Below are 15,321 nucleotides of genomic sequence, written 5' to 3' on the forward strand. Positions count from 1 at the left end.
GAACGCAAGCATCCGTTATTAGCTCAAAAAAACACAAGCCTGCATTTAAATGAAAATTACCAAGGACATGATTAAGAAACAAGCGTCTGTGTTTGCTGTGCCGGGCATCAGAAGCATTAAAGATTCATAAGAGCAGCGGGTTTATGGGCTATAAATGCAGTAATGGTTTTGTGGTTGCTACTGTGAGGTGCAACACTTTAAAACAGCTGAAACAAAGAGTGTGCAAATGGATCTAAGAGGGGGATCACATGCATAAATATGAGGCAGGTGTTTGTTTGATGGTGGTGCAATGTGTGATTCTGGGGGAATATCCACTGGCAGTGTTGAGTTCACTTTGACAGGCTGATAACTGCAATCGTGCAACTTTATCTTCTCATTGCAACAGTCTGAGGATGAAGGATGAACATGACAAGCAAACATCCGTTACTCCACTAATTACTCATCTAATGTGACCTGTAACCTCAGGTTAAATGTCTTGATCAAGGACAGTTCACAATCTCACTTTTCAATTATTAGCTCAGATTTTTAAGTACTCCCAAACACAATTACTTACTCATTAGTCATTTATCTGACACTTTCATCCAAAGCCATTTACTGTGCATCTGTTAAATGAAACATCTTTTCTCAAGGGAGGCAATAATGGTTCGACGCTCATGGCATTTGAACCTACACACTTTCAATTACCAACCCAGGTTTTAACCATTAGGATGAATCACGTTACAGTGGGTTAAACTACGAAGTTACACACTCACCAATGCATATTCTGATGAATAGAGCATCTGGATTTACTAATTAAGTAAAAAATGCATAACAGAACAACCCTTCTAAGGTTTCAACCAACTAACTTTCATTGTCTATAATATTAACTAGGAGCAATTTGAGATAACTGAGGTATAAACCAATCAGGAATATTTTCACCACACCTTGTAAAGGAACAAGACTGTACAGATTTACTTATTACTCATTTAGTTGATGCTCCCATCCAAAGTTACTTGCAGTACACTAATTGCCTGAGGTCAGATGTTTTAAGGACAAAATTATTTTTGATCAATGTTTGTAAAGTTTGCAACTGATATTTCAGTTTCAGCTTTTCCAAATAAGACATTTATGAATGTCCTTTGAACATTCAAAAGTTCCCTTTTAAGTTTTTTTCTTAAGCAAAAACATTAAGCAAATGATACTTTGTATCATAGTGCAAACATTATGGGAAAGTTACTTTTGAATGTTCTCTGAATGTTCTGAAACAAGTAATGTTTAAAAAGAATGTTAGATGAACATCCAAAAAAAAAAAAAAAGCAATTTCAGAATTTTTTTTTTCTTTGAATGATGCATACATTTTTGTGCTAATGTTTTGAGAAAGTCATAAAAAACAGATTACTTTGAATGAACATTGTATGTTAACATTACTGAAAGAATGGTCATTCATAACTTTAAAAGAACGTTATAGGAACGTTCGCTGTTAGCTGGGAAACTGGGAAATGTAAGTTAGTTCAGTGGGTTAACAGTAGTACATACTACAGATTTGTACATTTGAAAAAGTCTAGGTTTTCTAAATCAGTACTTTCAAACTCAAGAGCACAATCTGGGATTTAAACCCCAAACCTTTCAGATTCCAAGATATTTTACTAGGAGGCTACATCACCTCATGTTCACCCCGATAAAAGTATTTTCTGTTTTTATAACGTTCACATTAGCTTTTTTGTTGTTGTTGTTGTTGTTGTTTTTAAGATTTTTGGACATTCAAAATGTCCAGGTTTTAAAACGCTTTTTAAAACTTTTTTTCTCTTTTTTTATGCAAACGTAAGTTTCATAATCGTTTTGCAAAGAATGCTACTTTTGATTATTCTTTGTATGTTTTGAAACAAGTCGTAAGTAGTAACGTAAATTATGAACATCCAAGTACTTTTAAGAAAAAAAGTTGAGTGATATTTTGATGTTTTGAGAATTATACTGAACCTTTAATCGTATATCGAACGTTCATAATTTGAGAGAACCTTGATGAGAACGTTCCGTTAGTAAAGTGCGTAACAAAAAAAAAAAAAAAAAAAATATATATATATATATATATATATATATATATATAGACTATGGATTGTCCATTCGAAAAAGTGCCACATAAGCTCAAACTCAAGGGCATGTGGGGTTTGAACCTAAAACCTTTCAGCCAAACTAGTCAATGCATACAGTACTTTAAAGAATAAGGTTCTAAGTTAATGGTTTCAGCGACATAACAGCCCACCACCACAGGTTCAAGTAAGTTACCGAAGCTCTAGACTGAGGAGCTGTCCATGCGTAAAGAGGTGCTGAACACTCACCCGCGCGTATTTGGACGAATAGGGGTCCTCTAAGAGCGCCCAGATCCGGGGTTGCCACACGCGCCACCAGCCCACTTTCCTGCCCTCCTCCTGCAGACAGAGCCGCTTCAGGTCTCCGTCCCCCGCGAGCGCCGGGTCGTCGTCCGGAACCTCCGGCTCGGGCGTCTCGAAGCTGTCCAGCGCCTCCTCCGCGTCCCGGTGCTGCCGGTAGTTCATCCAGCAGCACGCCTCCACGTCGGACTCGTCGATGCCCCAGAAGGCGAGCTCTTCCTCGAACAGCGGGCCGCACACGTCGTTGGGGCAGTGCAACTTGCCCGTCCGGTAGTAGTTGAGGATGAACGAGAAGACGGACGGGTGCCTGTCAAAGAAGAACTCGTCGGACTTCGGGTCGTAGTCGAAGTTGTTGAAGGCGTCCGGCTCAGTGAGCCACGACAGACGCGTCCCGGGCAGCGTCTTCAGGGTGCTCCGGTACGTCTCGTGCCTCACGCCGCCGCAGTTGATGACGATTTTCTCGCTTTCCGACGGACAAGTCATGTCGGCGCTGTAACATGCTTTGTTGGACGACTGGTTCCCACCCTTGCGCCCTTTGTATGAGGAGACACACACCGAACTGAGCATAGGGGAGGGAGGGGAGGAGAAAAAACGGAGAGGGGAGGAGAGAGGAGCAGTCTGCAGGAGGTAGGAGGGAGGGGGGAGAGAAAGAGGGGAGATGTTTAGTAAAGGTAAAAATGGAGGGGATCTTGCACATCATACAGGGGTCCCACTACTGGTATGCCAAAAATACTTCAAATGACATGAAGCTTGCCATGTGACCTTGTGTGTTTTTACACTGTAAAAAAATTTGCCGTTAAATAACAGTAATTTTCTGGCAGCAGGGGTGCCAGTAAAGTACTGTTAATTTACAGCTCTTAACCATTAATTTACCACTCTTATTTTTTAACAGTATTTTACCGTAAATTCTACCATGGAAATTAACTCCACTCCCACTGCTTCAAACAGTTCGAGTTTTTAAAACTAGCATTCCTACGATGTTAGTACTAGGAACTTATTTCATTTGAGTCCACTGAGAAGGAATATTTCTTACACTTAATGTGCAGTAATAAAGTAACTAAATACATGACTTTTACTCAAATCACTGCAGCTCATTGTCAGCTATAGCACACATGTATGTGCTGAAGTAATTAACACAGAGATCATCACTGTATCAGCGACTCCACATTCACTGCCTTTATATAAAACAGTAGAAGATCAGAATTTGTAGCTCATCATTGACTGAAGCACCAGCTCTACTCTACAGCACAATGGTGAACAACAAAACTACATTAAACTAAACGATCTCTCATGTGCAAACACAAATTAATACAGTCAAGTTCAGTATTTACTCTCATTATCAGTGTATGACTTTGCCTAATTTTTTTTCTATGAATGTTCACAAATATTTTAGTTAAATTAACTTTTTTTTTCATTTGGTAAATCTGACGTTTACATTTTACAGTATATTACTGTTTTTCCTTGACTTGACGGCAAAAAACTGTAGAAAAACACTTTTTTTTGCTGGCAACCATTAATTTACGGCAAGAAACAGTAGAAAAACAGTTATTTACTGGCAGCAGGGGTGCCAGTAAATAACTGTTTTTCTACAGTTTGTTTCCTGTAAATTAATTACAGTTTATTACTGTTAAATTATGTTTCATGCTGTTTTTTCTTCATCTTAAATCTTTAACCCTTTAAACCCCACAAGAAAATCCTCAGTTTTAAATGAACACTTATAATGTGTGCACACTACAGAGTGTTAGAGTAACACTGAATCAGTGAAGTTAATGAGATAATTCGGTGATTAATTGATGATTGAGCATTAGTGATAAACACCTGCGGAATCACTGAAGGAAAGAGAAATACAAGATCTACAAATGACTTCAGCCACAGCCTTAGATGAAATCAACTGAATAAAAGAATACATCAAATCTCTCAAGATCTGATTAAACAACTATTAAAACAGCTTCACCAGATTCACATTACTAACCAGACTGACTTTATTTCTGTCAAATGTTTACAGAAGAATTTATGGAGAGTTAAATAGGTTTAGGTGGGTTTTTTTTTCACTACCATGATGGAGATCAGTGTTTACTTTAGTTGGGCTCTTGAACGTGACTTTTCAACAACTAAGGTTTTTTTTTTTTTTCATGCTGTAACAATGCGTCTTTGGAACTTGTTATAGCAAAACAAAAGTACACAGAAGAAAAAAATCTGATATTGTTGTTTATAGATTGACAAGAACAAATACTATTATTTCTGATCTAATCTCGTGTCTCTTCTCTTATTGAATATTGATACTACAGCATGAGAAGGAACACTGCTGAGCCATAAGTTATGAAAGACTGTTAAGAAAATTTCACTCATAATAAAAAAAAAAAAACCTTTGCTGAAATTTAGACAGAAATATCAAGAATCAGCGTATGAATCACAACAATGGTGACAATCCACAAAATAAATGAACAGATCAGTTATGAACATCACAACACATGCTACTAAAACTTAAAACAAATGCAAAATTATAAGCACATAAGAATTCAAGAAAATAAGTGAACAATTCAGGGGCATAATTTATTCATGCCGCAATGCATGCTGGGAATCATGGATGAGTTTTATCCTGTGCTGGTACCCAGCATGCATTGCATCATGAACCTTTTGATTGTCACCATTGTTGAGATTCATATGCTGATTGTTGATTTCTCTCTTTGAGTGTTGTGGGGACGGCTGCCCGAAATACTTTTTAACTAAAACTAGTCGTTAAATCCATAAATACTGGTTCTCACACTACTTTTCAATCTTACAAAATTTAAGTGTCATTCACTCAAATATTTCAACACCAAATTAATATTTGATTATTATAGCAACACTTTAAGTCAGTCTAGTAGATCATGTCTGTTAGAAACAACCATAATCTCTTGACTATCAAAATTAATACTGCTGTAACAGATGCATCATAAAGATACAAATACAGCAATAAAACAAAATTTAAAGTGCAAAAGTCAAGGGTCAGGAGCCCAACTAAAGCAAACACTGATCTCCACAATGGTGACGCTAAACAAAACAGTAACATTATCATCTAAATCTCTTTAATTCTCAATAAGATCTTTTGATCTCTGTTCTCTGATCTGACAGAAATAAAGTCAGTCTGGTTAGTAATGAGTGAAGTTGGTGAAGCTGTTTGTTGATTGTTTAAATCTTCAGTTGATTTCATCTAAGGCTGTGGCTGAAGTCAGTTGTATTTCATGTGTTTGTCTTGTTATGTTTTTTTTTTCTTCAGTGATTCTACTCATTAACAGCAGCTGTTGATCAGTGTCTGAATTCACTCATTAATTTTCATTCTCTCTGTCAGGTGGACTATATTAGTAAACTCATGTAAGGAATAGTGAATGAGGGAGTAGGGTGTGATTTGAAACACAGCCGCTGAGTGTCGACTTTGAACGTTGTTAATTTACGATATATAGCAGCAGGCTACTTCTCGAAAACGATGAATATTACCCAGAATGCACTGTTTTAATGAAAAACAGTGTTTTACTGTCGAAATTTGGCCGTTTTTTTACAGCGATTTTTAACAGTGTAGTTAAAAGTTTCTTCATGTGTGAGGGTGATTGACGCAGGTTAAACATCAGTTTGACATCAGCATTAAAGATTTCAGTGCATGCATGTGTCATACACTCTTCAAGACAAATCTTCCAAAAGGAGATTTATTTATTTATTATTATTATTATTAATTTTTTTGCAGTTATGCTAGAGAAGAATCATTTTAGGTTCCCAGAAATAATCTTTCAGTGAACAGTTCTTAAAACTATTTTTTTTTTCCTAATGTGGAGAACATTTTAAACATTTAAAGAACCTTCTTTCACTATAAAGAATCTTAGATGAAGGTTCTTCACTGAACCATCAATGCCAGTAAAGAAGCTTAATTTTTACAGTATTTAATCACTTTTTCCCTTTAAATATGACTATTTCATGCAGTCCCTGAATTAATATGAGGATATACCGACTGCATATGAATAATACTTATAAAATACAACTGCTTAAAATAGTTTTAGAGGTGGCATCTAAAACTGCAGGACCTCCCAAGAGTATTTTTTGTCAGCTAGTCATCTCTATGATCAAAGTGTATCACAAATCACTGTTATGGAACCGTTTGGTTGTTAAAATAGGGTTTTGAAATAATTTTGAACTCACAAGATAAAGCAAACAACAGGATCATAAGATCAATAGTCCCTTAACACAAGTTCTCCGAAATGAGATTTACATTTATTCGTCTAGACGATGCTTTTATCTAATGCAGCTTGTAAACGACAATAATTCAAGGATGTGAGCAAAAGTAGAGCTACTACAAAAAAAAAGAATGCAAGCATTTGAGCATTTTATAATGGGCAATCAAACAATTATGCATTATTTCGTCTCAGCACGTCAAAAATCACAAAGCATCATTTAAACCACAAAAAAATGATTTTAACATTTTGAAAGTCAATGCATGAAAATTAAATGTATTTAATATATATTTGGATGTTACAGCATCACTAGCCCGTGCAAGTTAACTACAGATACTATCTATCAATCTCAGTCCTTTGAGTCGCAAATCATGAAGCAATGCCACTGCAAGATGCAACTAAATGTGAGAGACTATTGCAAGTGATTAAAATTCTATCCGTGTCTCTTTCCCTCCATCTCTCTATCTCTTTAAATGAAGCAGCTAATAAGTCAAGAGCTTCACTGCAGCTTCGTAGCATGGTGGACAGAGGCGAGAGAAAGAGAGACAGAGAGAGATAGAAAGGTGCTCATTATGCACACACAGCAGTACAGCACTGTAGCCCGGCGTCACTGAGCAGGAGGGGTGAAGGAAGAGAGAGAGAGAGAGAGAGAAAGAGAGGGCGAGAGAGGTTTGGAGAGAACAGTGCAGTTTGCTGCAGTAAAAACCTGATTTTGTGCATCCGCTCACTTCTTCTCTCCCTTTCCTCTGTGTTACTGTAGAAAAGAGACATGTTTGAAATGCTTCTGATTTAGTTGCTTTTAAAGTATTAGGCTATTTCATTCCATTTTTCTCTCTTTCTGATCCTATCCCATCTCTGTTTGCCCCCCTCCCTTACCTTTTCTCCGTCTCTCTTCCAGCAACAACCCCCCCATCCCTTGCTCTCCAATTCCGCATTAAGGAATCGCAACTCACTGAGAACGACTCTAGAGTCCAGCACCAGTATCACTTACTTTTCTCTTTTCCACTACTGTACATCACCTCCTTTAAGCCTATTCCCTCTTCATTTCATTTCACAAGCACTTTATTCCTCTTCCATCAGTCTTTTTTTCCTGTTTTATTATTTTTGCCAGCTAGAAGCTAATTTCCTCCATTTTCTGCCACTTTAATTTCTATTCTATTCTATTTTTTTCTAGGCAGTCTGGAGAATGAGTTAGTCAACTCTCACAAAACTGCATTTAGACGGCTTGAGCAAGAGGGAGATAGAAAGAAAGTCAAGAAAGAGGATGGACATTTTAAAGGTAAGACTTTATTCACTTATAGCAAATGTATACAATTAATGCAATGGAAAAACTCTCTCAGTCTAGCTGTGGTGTTGATATTTTCAATACACTTTTTTGGAATAGCATGCTCAATATAGTAAAGTAGTATAAGAATGAAGTTATGCACACTACACTGAAAATAAATTGGTATAGAAACTTAGAATTTGATAGTAACTTTCACAATTACAAACAACTTTAAAGTATCAGAAGAAAAATATATAATCTTTGTTTTATGTACAACTTTGCGTGGTTAACTTGTTTTTAAACTTTTAGACAGAAGATCTGTTTGAACCTCTGACTAGTTATATTGTTTTCATGCTTAAAACTTTCTGTGCTCCAAAATGCTTCAGAGAGTCTGAAGTTAAAATATTGTACTTGTCCATATAAAAACTAGGGAGAATGAAACAGAATAAAAGTGATTTTGTTGCATAGAGCTTTCAGATTAATGCATGTAATGCACTATAAAAATAATGAGTTTAAGGCTCTCCAGGTGCATAAATATGAGTGCATGTTAATGAAATAATTTGATACTTCACTAATCCCAGAGGAGGGATTATGAAATAAAACAATTAAAATAGTGAGATAACTAGATAATAGCGAATGTGCATGATGGAGGAAATGTGAGAAAAGATGCCACAGAGGTCGAGGGGAAAGATATTCATGCAAAATTTTGAAGAAAAAATAAGTGCAGACTCAGAAGTTTGAAGTGAGCTGATATCAGCAGCAGTACTGCAGCGCTCAGAGGAGAAAGGGTTACTGAAACTTGGCAAACAAAAAGAAAATATGATGTTAAATTAAGGGTAGAGAAAACAACAATTGGGCACAGTAAAGTATTTTCAAACTATGCATAAAAAAATCTGGCTTTGATCTGAATCTGATTTTACAGAATTATGCACAGCAAAAAATATATTTTTCAAAGTTGTAAATGCAACAAAAGATCATTGAAGTATGTTTTACACTATTTAAGTCTTTCTACTTAAACATCCCATGTTTAATTCAATGTGGTACTTGCTGATTGTTTGTAATTTGTTGTGTAATTTAGAGCGAAAATTGTTTCTACATCAACTTTGCATTTTGACGTTTTAAAGAATAATGTGAGGAAAATATTAAAAATAAAGAAAATATTGATTAAATGATAAGGAATATAAATGTACATGACTATATTTAAAATAAAAATGCACAAGTTAAAAGATAAGGCGCTGAAGAAAGACGCTGTGTGTGTGTGTGTGTGTGTGTGTGTATGTGTGCGTGTGTGTGGAGCAGGCACCAGAATTTCTCTGCAGCAGTGGTGACGTTTTACTGCATTTATTTATTTCTATTTTAGTAAGGGGGCTCACAAAGAGAAGGTGAGAAAGACAACCAGTAAAAGAGCAGAAAGGCAAGAAAAAACAGGGTTCAGAGATCATGTGAACAGCATGAGAAATCCTGACTCACAGCATGAGGGAGACAAGGTATAATTACCCGTGCATGTGCGTATATGTGTGTGTGTGTGTGTGTGTGTGTGAAGGCATGTCACACAAAACCTGCACAACATAAGACAACACACTGAGAAGTCAAAATGCTATTAGCACTGAACAGGAAGTGGAAACTGAAGGAGAGAACGAGAGAGATGAGCAATGGAGGACTGCAGTGATGCTAATATACATTAGCAGTAACACTGCAGCAAGAGGAGGAGGGAGAGCATAACCGATCAGAAGAGACCAGCAGAAGAGAGGGGGGAGGGATGAGAGAGAGAGAGAGAGGGAGAGAGAGAGAGAGAAACAGAGAGAGAGAGAGAGAGAGAAGGAGAAAGAGAGAATTTAAAAGACAGGTGAGAATGAGTGACTTACGTTCCTGTACTTGTCAAAAAAAGAAAAGAAAAGCCTATTCATTAAAGAGCGCGAGAGATGGTAAAGAATGCTGGAAAAGAGGAACACAAGCAAATGAAATGAGTAAAGGAGGAGATCAAGCCAGAAGTCATGCGTTACAGTGATTTCATCATAAGAAATAGGTGTTCTTACAGGTAATGTTAATGTTAAAACATCTTTCTCTCCAGCCTAATATGCAAAAACAACTAAGGAGTCATATTTAGGTTAATTTTCCTTAATCAAAAAAAATTAAAAACATTGTGAATTAGTGCTGTGTTTATTTGAGGGCGGAGTTACTGGATTCTGACCAATGGCAGAGAGAGGGCGTGTCAGATGTTGTTTGAAATTGAATTTTTTTTTTTTTTTTAGAAAATATTATGTGAATTAGCATCACTTAAAAATATTTCAGAAAGGGTGTTTTAGTTTGGACTAGTTATGGGTATCCAAACTCGGTCCTGGGGGTCTGTGTCCTGCCGAGTTAAACTCCAACTTCTCCTCAACACACCTGCTTGGAAGTGTCCAGTATGCCCAAAAAGACCTTGATTAGCTGGTTCAAGTGTGTTTGATTAGGGTCGGAGCTAAACTCTGCAGGACCCCTGCCCTCCAGGACCGAGTTTGGACAGCCATAACTAGTCCACATCAAAACACCCTGTCTACAATATTTTTAGTAAAAAAAAAAAAAAAAGTGAATGTAGCAGGGTAAGGTATAGTGATTGGTTAACATGGTTTAAATCCTATGAACCTATCGGTGTTGGGATTGATACTATAAAATGGAAGGGTTTGATTACTCGGGATGCATCTACCTTGGTACTATATTTTGTACTTGGTACTTGGTACTATATTTTGCAAAGTACAGGGCTTGGTGCATCTTCCTGTTGCGTTTTAGTGTTTTGCATTTTTCAGCATGCTACTGAACGTGGTCTTGCGTGGTGGGCGACCATGGATTTTGCTACATGGAAAATCTCTGCACATCCAGGGATATATACATGATATGTGTAGGGTCTGTATTGTTTTAATCACAGGTCATCCAATCAAAATATAACGTCAGAGTTATTCAATTTAAAACAGAAAATGAAAATGTGAAAGTGAAGTGAAATTAAAACCAGCCTTTAGAAACACAAAAAAGGCAAAATTCAGAGGGCAAAGATTTAAAATCACCCGGGCTGAAAAATGAATTGCATGAATGGATAGTACACCCAAAAATGAACATTAATTTTGTAAAAAAAAAAAAAAAAACTTTATGACTTTCTTTCATATGTGGGACATGATAGAACATATTTTTGTAACTTAACAGTTTTGGTATGTATAATATATATATCATACATGGACCACAAAACCAGTCATAAGGGTCAATTTTTCGAAATTGCTGAGTAAACAAGAAAAATCGGTAATATTGACCCACACAATGTCTTTTTTAGCTGTTGCTAAAATATACCCCAATAACTTAAGACTATATATATACAGTATATATATATATATATATATATATATTATATATATATATATATATATATATATATATATATATATATATATATATATATATATATATATATATTGCATGATATGTATCCCATCACCACAGTAGTTCCTGATCTCTTTCCCATCTCTAAAAAGGCCTGGCAGCACTTGTCATATCTCTGTTTGGTGCAGTGGAGCCCCATCAGGACATAATGGGAAGCGCAGAGATGCAGAGTGCTGCAGTCGCCTCCCATTTGCAGCCACACACACACACACACACACTGTCCAGCACCTCACACTGCACGCGTCCCTCTCCAAACACATCTGATCTGTATGCCAACAATTTCAACCATTCTTTCGAGACATTCATCAAAAACACACACCCTCCCACATCTCCCTCTCGCTCTCTCCCTCCTTCAAAGGTCAAAACATCAGATCCACTGATGCAGAAAGAAATATAGCATGAATGGGCAGCTAGAGAAAGAGAGAGAGAAATAAAAGGGTTTTTTTCCTCCCAGCTAGAGGTCTTATCTCTTACATGCATGGGGTATTTATTGAAACTTCATCTTACTTCAGAGATAAAACCAAAAAAGAAACACATTCACACATCACAGAAATCCTCTCAGATAGACAGAAGCGTCAGTCACGTGATGCACTGGTGCTGTGTCTATTTCTGCAGCTGTGAACACATCTCAGACTCTGATTGTGTGTGTGTGTGTGTGTGTGTGTGTGTGTCTCACATTTTCATTCAGCACTACAGACTGCAGTGGAAAGACTCCACATTGTCTGCTTCAGCAGCTGTGTAGAAAAGTGTTTCCTTCCTTAAGGGCAAACTATCATTCTGAGTTACCTGTGAGCACAAATAGCAGCCCATTATACTCCAAACAAAAGAGTGCGCTACTCTGCCATTGGCTGCCAGCTGAGAGCCTTCCTTCTTTTTTGGAAACGTGTGCTGCACACTAACCGGTGTATGAGATATTAGAGAGACTGGACTAGTAGTAATGCTTTCACAATACAGGACTAACAAATTAGAAAGCCTCTGGTCAGAAAAGGGTCAAATGGAAAACAACAAAAGAATGCAGGGAAAAATATAAAATGGAATAATAATGGAAAATAAAAGAAGGAACTGTATTACATGTTTAATTAAAAGCAAACCAAAACAATTCTATTCTGAAATGACAGAATTATTTGAAAGATTCAAACTTTATAAAATTATAAAATAATACATTTTAAAATAATAAAAAAGGGGAAAATCTAAATATAATAAGCATAAAAACTTAATTTAATTTTTGTGTGGTTGAAAGAATAGAAATCCTTAAAAAAACAAAAAAACAAACAAATAAATAAATAATAATACAAATTATTTAAAATAATTTAAAAAAGGAAAAAAATGCTTTGGTATTTATAAAAGAGAAATAATAATCCTAAATAAACACATAGTAGCAAAAATTTTGTATATATATATATATATATATATATATATATATATATATATATATATATATATATAAATAATCATAAGAATACAAAGTAACAAAAAATAAAATAGAAAATAATAAAAAAGATCTAATTATGCTAATTTTTTTATGCTATTATAATTACAAACATGTAATTAAATCTTTTATGTGATTAGGAAAATAATAAATAAATAATAACAAAAATAATTTAGAGTTAAAATTTCTGCAACCAAATTTAAATGTAAAATGTTTTAAATTAAAAAACTAAATCCTAGTTGAAAAATAATTTACAAAAGTTGGTGCAACTTCAACTGGAGTATTTGAAGTGTCATACCTCTGTCAAACTGATGCTCTGTACAAAACAGAAATCTAAGCCTGCATAACCAGAGACTGAGAAATGACGAGAAATATGAATCGAGTGAGAGGTCAAAGCTGCTAAATGAGGGAAGTGTTTCATCTTACAGCGAGCGTAACCCTTTCCTCACCTCTGCATCTGAGAGCTCAGCTCTTTCTCAAGTTTAACAGCAATTACAGCGAAGAGAGAGACAGAGAAACTATTAGCGGTTAGAGCACAGAGATGAGCACAATGACATCATCACGTGACTGTCAACAGACCCTTAACAACTTCACACGGACGGTCCTGACTGAAATATTGCAGCTACAGCTGTTTAACTCTTTAACTACTGGAAACATGCTATAATAGAAACTGAGGAGATAATAAAAAACATTCAATAAAGTTTTAATGTGGATTAAATGCTTCTAAATAATAATAATAATAATAATAAAAGCTAAAAAAAATACCCTTACTAGTTAATTTAAGCATTACAACAAGTATTTCACTGCCATCTACAGTACATAAACTTCACACTGTCTAGGGATCAATCTGCCTTAAAATCAGGATAATATCAGCAATATTTTACAGATACAAGTGAGAAATATGGAGCTAATACTTCAAAAGGTATATAGATCTGATATAAAAACATTCAAAATATAACTACAGAAAAAGACTGAGGGGAAACGAAACAGAAAAAGAGTCTTGTGGTAATATGAGAAGAAAAAACGGAGAAAAAAGATAAGGACTGAACTGTGTCTCATAATATAAAAGTTAGGTGTCAGTAAGATAAAAATAAAAAAATAAAATAACATCATAATAAATGAGCAAGGATGCACTAAATTGATCAAAAGGTCAGTTAAGACATTCGTGTTTCAAATAAATGCTGACTTTTTTGGCTAAATTTTTTCTTTGTTCATCAAAGATTCTTGAAAAACATGGAGCAGCAAATCAGCATATTAGAATGATTTATGATGGATCATGTGACACTGAAGATTAATTCAGCTACGCATAACTGAATTAAATATTTTTTTCTATAAATTCAAATAGAAAACAGTTATCTGAAATTGTAATAATATTACCCAATTTCTTTGTATAATTGATTAAATTAAGCCAACCATCATAGCAATTCAATCTCACTTGTGACATTCAAAACAGACTACCACCTGAAAGCCTAATCATTTTGTGTCCTTTTGACTGTTTGTTTACAGAAGAACATATAAAAGTCAGAGAAAATAGGGAGTAATATTAAAATACTTAAGCTACATCAACCACAATTTAATTCAGTCAAGGGTATTCCTAACATCTGTAACCGTACCAATCCTTAAACAAGCACATCATCTTGTATTATTCTTTTGTATTGTATTAATAAAAAATAGCAGACATTCTAATAACATCTTCCTATTAGCTAGTGTGTAATTTTATTTGAGAGTAAGTGCTGCTTGGGTCTAACTTTGAGTTACAAGGATGTATTTTGCATATCTATGAATTGAAATCAGTAGCAAGTGTCAGATCTTTCAATTATTGACCGGCTTTTCGGTTTCTACAGCAATCATACCAGATCACTGCTCACCGAGTTCAACATCCATGGACGGCTTCTTAATTATTTACACCGTATATAAATAAAACCTGTCTCCCATTTCAGCCTTCTTTCATGCTTTTATTTCACAAGTTCACACAAGCTCTGCTCTGTTGTCTGTTTCTCTCCATCTCTTCCTGATTACTCATCCCTGCAGGAAAGAGATGACACTAGTTATGGTGACTGCCTTACACTAGGGCCAATAGGTGAAAATTATCCCGAGCAATCATATTCCACCTTTGAATCCGCATAAATCTGGCAGTGTGTGGATGTACACTCAAACAGACCGTGCAAAACATGTGGACACGTGTGTAATGTGTTCTGCATCTCACATGTCACACCTGACATCCTGCACGAACGCTGCTCGTGTTATTCCACATGACCGCTGGTGTAAGAAGCAATGCATGTCACCGTGAACGCACCAGCATTAAAGCAGCACAAAGCAATACTTGTTGAATGTTGTGAAATAAATGCTTGTTCTAGTTTACCAGAACTCAACCATTAAACACGGGAAACATATGATACATAGACAGAAATAGAGTTTATTTATTTCCAATAACAGAAAATTGCATGCAACAAACATCACACAATATACAGACATCCAGTGCACCACAGACACATCTATACTAAGCAGGGTACTCACTTGACCTGGGTTGAATTCAGATCATATGTTAATCCATAAGAATAACCCGATGCTTTTCTCAGATCATGACATGTATGCTCCAGTTTTCCGAGGCTGATAATTAAGAGAGTAGTAAATAAGAACATTAACACTGAT

The 15,321-nt window shown here is 35.7% G+C and overlaps 1 protein-coding gene across 2 annotated transcripts in view; it reads right to left on the reverse strand.

The window, feature by feature from the left end:
• Positions 1-15,321, reverse strand: part of LOC127945928 (potassium voltage-gated channel subfamily C member 1-like) — a 52,323-nt gene extending 37,002 nt beyond the window's left edge. The window contains exons 1-2 of one of the 2 annotated variants that reach the window (XM_052542124.1): positions 15,187-15,321; positions 2,316-2,984 (exon numbers count right to left, since the gene is read on the reverse strand). In XM_052542124.1, the coding sequence (XP_052398084.1) occupies positions 2,316-2,933 (618 nt within the window). In that variant the 5' untranslated portion in view covers positions 2,934-2,984; positions 15,187-15,321. Of the gene's footprint in view, positions 1-2,315; positions 2,985-15,186 lie in introns of those variants that run through there. The other variant, XM_052542126.1, reaches the window with a different exon arrangement.

The sequence above is a fragment of the Carassius gibelio genome, chromosome A24, assembly GCF_023724105.1.
Source record: "Carassius gibelio isolate Cgi1373 ecotype wild population from Czech Republic chromosome A24, carGib1.2-hapl.c, whole genome shotgun sequence".
NCBI classification, from domain to species: Eukaryota; Metazoa; Chordata; class Actinopteri; order Cypriniformes; family Cyprinidae; genus Carassius; species Carassius gibelio.